This window comes from Macadamia integrifolia, chromosome 2, assembly GCF_013358625.1.
Source record: "Macadamia integrifolia cultivar HAES 741 chromosome 2, SCU_Mint_v3, whole genome shotgun sequence".
NCBI classification, from domain to species: domain Eukaryota; kingdom Viridiplantae; phylum Streptophyta; class Magnoliopsida; order Proteales; family Proteaceae; genus Macadamia; species Macadamia integrifolia.
The window spans coordinates 11,385,814-11,395,861 of NC_056558.1; the positions used below are offsets into that span (position 1 = coordinate 11,385,814).

The window sequence follows — 10,048 nt, forward strand, 5'->3', positions numbered from 1 at the left end:
AAATTAAATTTATGTATTTAGTATTTATGGCAAATTTGGCCCTTCCTATAAGGGCCGAGTATAAAGAATAATATAAGTTTTTATGTTCGTCTCTGTCAATGTGACTGCACTGCAGGTTAATAAAATGATTTGTTTGTATTTTGGAACTCCATACTAATAAAATGATTTATTCTCTCTCTCTCTCTCTCTCTCTCTCTCTCTCTCTCTCTCTCTCTCTCTGGCTCCAATCATCAGATTTCCTGAAATAGGAAAAATATCTTAAAAACCTAGAAATAAATATTCATACTAGAAAACCTATTAATCTAATTTACGTATCTACTAAACCCAAGAAAAGAAAATTAAATATATACCATCTTAAGCTCTTTCTTAAGAAAAAACAGTTTCTAAACAAGCGTCAAAGGTATCCTTGGAAACCACCATTTAAAAGGCTATAAATCTTTTTTGTCTTCCTGAAATTTCTTTTATGGTGTATAATATTAAATGTAAATATATATCTTATTTTAAAAGTGTTTTTAAGAATATTTTGGTCAATTTATACGCTTCAATGACCCAAAATACTCTAACATGAGGCAAAGAAAGGATTTTGTTTTCAACGTTTAGTTGGGTATACAAATTAACAAATGGTTGCTTAGTAAGATGGCATATACAAGGGTTTAGAGGTTTTCCGAAAAACGAATGAAACTTGACATATTAGTAGAGCATGACCTTAGGGTCTACATGGTCACAAAATTTTTATCCCATATGGTAGGACTAAATGTCCATCCATTAATTTCATATGGGTGTGCTCACATATGAGACCTCTTCCTTTGAAGTATGTGAATTGTTTTGAGAGTCGTTCACAAAGCTTAATTCTTTCAACTTTCTGGTTCAAGCAAGATTTAAGGTATTATTTTTTGTTAATAAATGCTAACGTACATCTTCACTCTAAAGAAGTTTTACCAAAAGATGAATATTAAATTAAATAACTAGTATGGGCAAGAGTATAAGAATTGGATCAAATATTGGCCAATTCAACTTGGAATCATCCAACTTTAATCATGATTAAACCTAATCCAAGGTCCTTTCGCACATATCAAATTTTAATCTAAAGAGACTTGCAATTCAACAAAATGGAAGTTCAGAAATTTAGGTTTATGGCTGATTCCATAGTAAAGGTCAGAATATCTTAGGTATGTGTAGATATACATGAAAATGCATACCATGTATGCAGGTACACGAGAGAATAATTAGTTGAATAAGCTTCTGGAATTGGATACGTAGTTAATCCAAATCATTATCTATTCATGAATCAAAATTACCACATCATCATCCCATTGACATAATGATCATTCTGACTTTTTACCCCAGGACGTTTGTCATTCCTACTCTTCTCTCATGGCTTTTTGATGCTGTCCAAGCTGTAAAATCCCCCATCCGGTTGGATTCCTGCAATTGGTAGAGATTGATAAATCAAGACTTTTAAACCGGGGCCAATTAATAAACGGGCTAATATTGGGTTTGTAAGGGTTGTAATGGGTTGTTACTTGTCATATAAATTTCAGATTCTGTCAATACACGTCTTAACACAAAACTTATGAGTTCAGTGGGTTGACTAAAACACAACTCGAAATAAGAACCTCCCAACATATGGGTGTTAATTTCAAGCCTGAACCGGTCAGATCAACCAAAATATTGACCAATTCAGCATGAGCTGAACAGAACCATATCCTTAGAGATTTGATAACAGTTTGGTTTTATTAAGTTGATATGAACCTAAACATTGCCTGACCAGTTGAAAACGGAAATCAGAAATCGAACCAGACCCAAAAAATATCCAATTAAAACCTTTAAAAATTGATTAAAAATAAGTATTTTCTGTCTAAAATAAAAATAAATAAATAAATAAAAATCGAACCAATAAAAGCCCAATAAGAGCCTTTTGAGTGAACCTAATAATAGACCAAACCAAATCAAAATCAGACCAAACTGACCCATTGACACCAGGATATATACAGATTTGAAGGGCTGTGTTCAAGTCAGGTACTGCCACTCTTAGAGTTTTGATTTTTGGCTGATAATAAAATAGTGCAGGCAAGAGAATTGATCGGCACAGGCTCTTTTATATGGGCTAGCATTGACAAGAAAGAAAGTAAGAAACAATGGAAAGTCTGTTTAATACTCTTGTCTTAATTTTTTTTTTCTTCATAGGAAAGCTTAATTTCACCCTTCATTTTAAGCTTTCATAATGAAACGTAATCCAACAACTTAGTTTGGAAATATAATATTGAAATAGTGGATGAACCCCATCAGAAGATATCCCAAGAAACAAAAGCCTTAGATCAGAAAAAGAAAATTTCTAGATAGATTTCCTCATCAATAAGAAAACCAAATATTGAAAGAAAATGTATAGATTGTCTGCCTATAAGAAAACTAAATATTGAAAGAGGAGTAGAATCTAGTCGTTAGAGAAAAGAATACCTATTCCAATAGAAAAAAAAACTAAACAGAATGAATATGACTTTGGGACAACATAATTAGACCATTTTAACGACTCCCTCCTCGAGCCAAGGAAAAAACTCATAAATAGGCATCATTTTTAATCTAAAACAATCAACTCTTCACCCATCAAACTAGAAGAATCACTAAAGAGACTTGCGTGAGAAAAACAGTAACTAGATGGATTTCCATTTCGTTGGTGCTCTTATCCTCTTAGCTTTGGCTACTGTCATTGCCTTTGCCTTTGATCCTAGGTTCTTGCAGGACACGTGTTGCTGTAAATGACACAAATATGGAGGTACCTACATCTATTTTTTGTCCCAAATGATGTGTTTGTTGAATTGAGTCTCAATCAGCCCCATGTTGGGAGAGCTGTGATCCTCCCCACATGGGTTCCCACCACTTAAGAGTATCCGGATCATGAGCCATAGCATTTAATGCATTATTGACTTCTGGTTTGATACCCCATGTGTAGACGATCCTCTCCCCATGTTTGTTGTGTGTGAGTGTGCGATCATTTGTTTGACTAATGAAATTCCATTGATGCACAATGTTTGTGAATGGAAAATTCTGCAAGGACCCAAAACTTGCCACAGCGGATGATTTCTTCTTTGTAGGGCTCGACATTTGTGGGAACACCTCCAACAAACTTGGGGTGGCAGTAACTCCGGTGACTGTAAATGAGCTACCTGGACTCAACACACTAGGCATATCCATGGCTCGCATAGACTTTGCACCATATGGTCTGAACCCTCCTCACATACACCCTCGAGGCACAGAGATAATAAGAGTCTTGGAGGGTACTCTATATGTTGGCTTTGTAACCTCCAACCCTGATAATCGACTCATCACCAAAGTCCTTGACAAGGGAGATGTGTTTGTGTTCCCCATAGGACTCATTCATTTCAAATACAATAAAGGGAAAACCAATGCTGTTGCCATTGCATTTTTAAAATAGTCAGAGTGCTGGTGTGATCACCATCGCAATTGCTGTCTTCGGATTGAAGCCTTCCATATCGGATTGAAGCCTTCCAACTTGACAAGAAAGTAACTTGACAAGAAAGTAGTTGATTATCTTCAAGCTCAATCTTGGGGGGACAATTAGGAAGGATATTAGAAAAGGGATTGTCAAATTGTAACCTAGGTAGCTTACAAAAGTATTGTAACATTTTTTTTTTAGTTACCTAAAATACCCACATTGTCAGAGTCAAAGAGATGATTAAGTTGTGAAAATAAATAAATAAATTTATGTTTGTATTTTAAATAAAAACAAATCGAAAGAGGATTTTGTAGGGAGTGGCTCCTTGACATGAAGAAAGGTGGGGATGAAATGACCGCTCTACCTCAAATGAAAGATGTTGTTGATGGTTTTACATGAACTCGTATTGGTCTTTGTGTTGAGGTAGGGGCAATATTCGAACAGAAAACTTTTCCCCCATAAAAAAATATAAGGGAAAGAAAAATGCTACCTCGTGGTGTGGCCTCCACGCTAGCACATGGGCCAGCCCATGTTGATGGTTTTGCATGAACTCTCGTTGGTCTTCACATTGGCATAGTGGTGATGTTCAAACAAGAAAACTCTCCCCATAAAAAAATAAGGGAAGAACAATGCTACCTTGTAGTGTGGCCTCCATGCCAGCACATGGACCAATGGGGGAGCACACATGAGTACCCCCCAGGGTTGGGTATCCTTTCACAGGAATCTATGAGAGATCGTAGGGAAAGGCGACCAAGTAGAGTTCTTTTTCCCAAAAATTAAAAGGGAGACTGTTCTCTGTGCGCCAGGGGGGGGGGTAGAGGAGCCTCCACCAGCGCCCCTCACATTCTGTCTACCTACTCTGTCCCCATATAGGTCAATTCATAAAAGGTAGGAGAGAGCAGACTTCTCAATGAGATAAACATTTCAAATGACTATCAAAAGAGAAATTAAAATGAAGGAAAAAGTGTGGGAAGAAGAGTCACACATGGCCCTTGGTTTGTACTGATGTATATAGAGTCGTTTCTCCTTTGGGAATTCAATATTCTCACATTGCATGTATCTCTTATCTTTGAAAAGAATCTCTTGTAATATAAATTATAAATGTGTAATCGACTAGGGTTACTATTTCTTGGATAAGAGATACATGCAATATGAGAATATTGAGTTCCCAAGACGGGAACAACTCTATATAGGTCAATAGTTTGTAAGGGAGAGAATTTTCAAAAGAAAAAAAAGGAATGAAGTTGAAGTAATTTTCCGGAAACGGCAGAGTTCGTATTTCATAAGAGACCGTGCCCTACAGCTCCTCTACGACGGTGTTCTGCAAATCTACAGAATCAAAAAGTTCATAAGACTTTCAATAAAAGAAAAAAAAAAAAGGACTTTCAAATTTGCTGCAATGACGAAGAACAACAATAAAGGACAAAATGGATAATTTTTTACATGATTGTTCTTAAAACTAGTACTTTCATGGAGAAATGATTGCTCTATTTTCATGAAATAAAAAATTCTATTCTTGTTGGATGTCCCACACGTGCTCTAATTGACCTTCATATGCTCACATAGTCTGACAGTGATCCGCTATCCAAATAAATAATCATACTATAAAAATGTATTAATCCAATTTTGTATATACTAAAACAATGAAAACAAAATTATATACGATCCAAGCTCTTTCTAAAGAGACAATAGTATCCATGAAATCAACCTTTAAAAGGGCTATAAAGTTTTTTTTTTTTTTTTTTTGGTGAATAACTATCAAAGGTTCGTTTCGAAGAGGCAAGGGCAGGGGCTTGCAGGTCATCTCCTCTAATTATGAGCTGGCCTAAATACAAACACGAATGAGAGATTTCACAATAGTAGCTATCCTATGAGCAATCTTAGAAAAAAATCTCTAAAGTTTAGATATTTAGTTCATTCCAATCCATAATATATATAAAAAAGGATGTAGCCTGGGCATGCTACATCCTCAATTCGTTTTACATAGAGATTGTTTCTTGACTGAAACCAATGATCACTAGATCGTAATTGAACAACCTTACTGTTGTGTTGAAGAGTTGGGGTTCACCCTCTTGTATAATCTATAATATGTTTTCAAGAAAAGAAGTTTATTCTTAAGGGGAGAATTTTTAAAATTTTGAACCTTAAAAGCCAAAATTCAAATTTGTACAACAACTTTTGTAAAGATTTAATAGGTAGAGTTCCCAAATTTTATTCTTCTCAAGTAAAGGACCAAATAATTTTCTCTAGGAGCTAGGTTTCTATCCCTTAGGCTCCGTTTATTTGATGGATAAAAAGGAGTAGAAAACTTGTGAAGTGGCTCACACATGTTGTAGGTTAGGTTGACAAAGAAAAGAAAATAAATAAATAATTGTTTATGTAATATTTAGTGGGGTCCACCTCTATGGAAAAGAGAGAAAAAGGGAACAAGGTAGAATTCTATAGGAATTAAATAAAGGAATTGAAATAGGAGGAGAGAGATAGACACAAAACAAATTTTCCATGAAGTCCGACTTTGGAAGTGAATGGGATGGGAAAAATTAACTACTACATCAACAGACAATAATTATTGCATTAAATGACCTTGCCAATTACGTTTCCCACTCTAAGCAAATAAACAACCAAAGTTTTTAATGAAAAATTTCTCATTCTCCCACCCTTTTTGTCCTTATCCTCTTTTTTCGATCAAACAAACTGGCCCTTAGGGATGTTATCCTTTAAGGCGAATTATTGAAGAGGTCTGTCAGTTTTTCAAATATCACAAAACATCTATTCTACCATGTGGACAAGATGATGTGTTTAATCCAACCGTTGAATAGAATAGACATTATCTAAATTAGCCATGAGTCAAATTTCAAAGTCTAATTCAATCAAATACCCCTTTTATATTCATACAATAATTTTAAAAATTGGATCAAATCGAACAAGATCATTAAGGCCCAAGATCGGATTGTCATCGATTGAGACCAATCCCTGATCCTAATCGACCAATATCAATCCACTAGTAAGGTATAAGGGTAAAATGATCCGAAATACCATTAATAAATCTATTTGATCTAGTACGATATTGATCTAAGATCAATAGTGGTTGAGACCGGTCCAAAATCTAAAACCTTGACTGGCACACATCCCATGTAAATTCATGCATGTCTATCAATACTCTAGACATTACTTTGCATTTTTTTCAAACATGAGTGAGAACATACAGTTTAGATATGATTAAAAGAAACTAGAAGTTGAATAACTCAAATCTATCTTGTAATTTTCAGAAAATCACCTTCAATTGTTACATGAGTCAATAAGGTGACAATATTAATTTAGTCGAGCACTCTTTTTCCTTGGGTACTATTAAGGTCGGTCTTACCCGGTTAGCCTCCATCAATCTTTGGCTAGCAACCTGACTGCGTAGCCAGCAAAACAATAGAAAGTCTACTTAATACTCAGTCATAAATTATATATTTCACAAGAAGCTTAATTTCTCCATTCATTTTAAGCGTTCAAAATTAAACCTAATCCAACAACTCAGCTTGGAAATATAACATTGACCTAATAACACATACGTGAAATAGTGGATAAACCCCATCAGAAAAGATCCCAATTTACAAATTAACACCTCAGAACAGGAAATAGAAAGTCCATCTTGGATCAATATCAACTGGCTCATCCATTGAAAAAACCCAAATATTGACAGATTAGTAGGATGTAGTTGTTAGAGAAACAAATGGTTACCCCAATAAGAAAAACTTACCATGATGACTATGACTTTGGGACAACATATATAAGACCATTTCAATGTCTCCCTCCCCAAGCCTAAGATACTATATACAGACATCAGTTTCAAGCTAAACTATCAAACTAGAAGAATCACTAGAGGTAATTTGTGTGAGAAACACAGTAACTAGATGGATACCCATTTCGTTGGTGCTCTTATCCTCTTGGCTTTGGCAACTCCCATTGCCTTTGCCTATGATCCAAGTCCCCTGCAGGACACATGTGTTGCTGTAAATGACACAAAACATGGAGGTACGTACATCTATTTTTTGTCCCAAATGATGTGTTTGTTTCATCTTATCTGAATTGATGTATTTATTAAATTGAGTCTTGATCAGCCCCATGTTGGGAGAGGTGTAATCCCCCCCCCACATGGGTTCCCACCACTTAAGGGTATCCGGACCATAAGTCATAGCATTTAATGCACTATTGACTTGGTTTGATACTCCATATATAGATGGTTGGATCCCATGTGGGGGGGGGATCCAGAATCACGTTTGTTGTGTGTGAGTGAGCGATCATTTGTTTGACTAATGAAAATTTATTGATGCACAGTGTTCGTGAATGGAAAATTCTGCAAGGACCCAAAGCTTGCCACAGCCAAAGATTTCTTCTTTGAAGGGCTCGACATCTGTGGGAACACCTCCAACAAACTTGGGGTGGCAGTAACTCCGGTGACTGTAAATGAGCTACCTGGACTCAACACACTAGGCATATCCATGGCTCGCATAGACTTTGCACCATATGGTCTCAACCCGCCACACACACACCCTCGAGGCACTGAGATACTAGTAGTCTTGGAGGGTACCCTATATGTTGGCTTTGTAACCTCCAACCCTGATAATCGCCTCATCACCAAAGTCCTTAACAAGGGAGATGTGTTTGTGTTCCCCATAGGACTCATTCATTTCCAATACAATAAAGGGAAAACTAATGCTGTTGCCATTGGAGCTTTAAGTAGTCAGAACCCTGGTGTCATCACCATCGCAAATGCTGTCTTTGGATCCAACCCTTCTATATCGGATTATATTCTTGCCAAAGCCTTCCAACTTGACAAGAAAGTGGTTGATGATCTTCAAGCTAAATCTTGGATGTGAACAACAAGAAGGATATTAAAAAAATAAATTTATGAATTTAGTTATCCAGTCCTACCATGTTAGTGCCTAATATATAGAATAAATAAGTTGTTTTGTTTGTCTCTGTCGATGCGACTGGACTGCAGATTAATAAGATGATTTGTCAATTTGTACTTTGGGACTCAAGGTTAATAAAATGATTTGTTTGTTTTTTTTATGACTCTCTCTCTCTCTCTCTCTCTCTCTCTCTCTCTCTCTCTCCTTTTCTCTTTTGTCTCCACTCATCAGATTTCCTAAATAGGGAGAATAACTTGAAAACCTGGAAAAAAAAAAGTCAGAAAACCCATCTTTCTGGTTTCTGCTAAGCACATGGAAATAAAATTATATTAGATCTTAAGCTCTTTCTAAAGAAAAATCGATTCTAAAATTTAAAAAGGGACAAAAGTACTATCCATGAAAATCACCATTTAAAGGGCTACGGAGCTTTTATGTTTTCTTAAAATAAAATTTTTATGGCAGATAAGGTTAAATGTAAATGAATATCTCATTTTAGGAGTATTTCTATGGATATATTGGTCAATTATATTCTGCCATGACCCAAGAGGCTCTAACAAGAAGGAAAGACAGGATTTTGTCTCCAATGTTCTCTTGGATATACAAATAAACAATTGGGTCTTTTTAATAAGACATTTTATGCAAGGGTTTTTTGAGGTTTTGTTAAGTAATCAGTTTTTTTTGTTTAAAAAAACTCAGGTTGAATCATTTAAAGTACCTGACAGTATACCCAAGTGACCATTTTAGTTGAAGAACAAACTACCCAGCAGGCGTCCCACAGATTAATAGCATGACTCAGTCCTAACATATTTAAAATTCGTTTATTTAGTACGATGCATTCATAGCCCATTTATAGCCTATTTAGATATAAATGCCTCAGTATCCCATCTACGGCATGTTCAACCCAGTTAAATGTGGTCATTCCTAGCCCAGCTCTAAGGACGGATTACTTAAACAGACGGGTCATGGTGCGAGGTCCTAAAGTGGGGAAGAACAATTAGGTTCGATCACAACCAGCTTGACCCGATTGATTGATACCCCTAAGTTTGCTCCATTGTGACCTAGTCATCGTGGGCTGAAGTCGAAAAACAACCTCTTATGACCCACCCTAGCTAGACTCCACAATGGTGGGAGCCTTGCGCACTGGGTATGTCATTTTTTAACACAACTCACTTACATAGCAGAAGATCAGCTACTTATGGAAAGGTACCCCATTAGCTGTACTCATCTTGAGAAACTTGGCTTATCAACATCAGTAAAAATCATTACTCTTTGTTAATAAATGCTGACGCACAATCTTTTATTTTGGTAACAATTACTTTTAGACTCTTGAGAACTTTCCCAAATGATCAAACTAGCATTAAAAAACTTAATTGGGGGCAAGATTTTTAGAATTGGATCAAATTGGCCAATTCGACTCAAAATTGACCGACTTTGACCTGATCTAATCCAATCCAATCCAATCCAACAAGTTATGACCATCTTGGACTGAGTCCAACCAATTCTGGTTGATTTGAATCAGTATCGATGCAGATCATAGACTGAATTTCTCTGTAGATGTCTTTAAATCTGTTATTTCACATAGGGACTGCATTGAATAATTTTCAACTCTTTTAAAATTTTTTTTTTTTTTTTTTTTGCATGTTTTAAGGACTGAATTAAATAAATTTTAGATTTTTTTTTTTTTTTTTTT

The 10,048-nt window shown here is 35.7% G+C and overlaps 1 protein-coding gene and 1 pseudogene across 1 annotated transcript; both read left to right on the top strand.

Annotated features, from left to right (window-relative positions):
• The first annotated feature begins 2,655 nt into the window (after positions 1–2,655).
• On the top strand, positions 2,656–3,500 carry LOC122063547 (annotated as a pseudogene).
• A 3,809-nt stretch (positions 3,501–7,309) lies between these two features.
• On the top strand, positions 7,310–8,322 carry LOC122063554 (putative germin-like protein 2-1). The gene is made up of 2 exons (XM_042627261.1): positions 7,310–7,477; positions 7,781–8,322. Exons 1-2 carry the CDS (start codon positions 7,357–7,359, stop codon positions 8,320–8,322), a joined length of 663 nt encoding a protein of 220 aa, XP_042483195.1. The 5' UTR covers positions 7,310–7,356.
• The last annotated feature ends 1,726 nt before the right edge of the window (positions 8,323–10,048 follow it).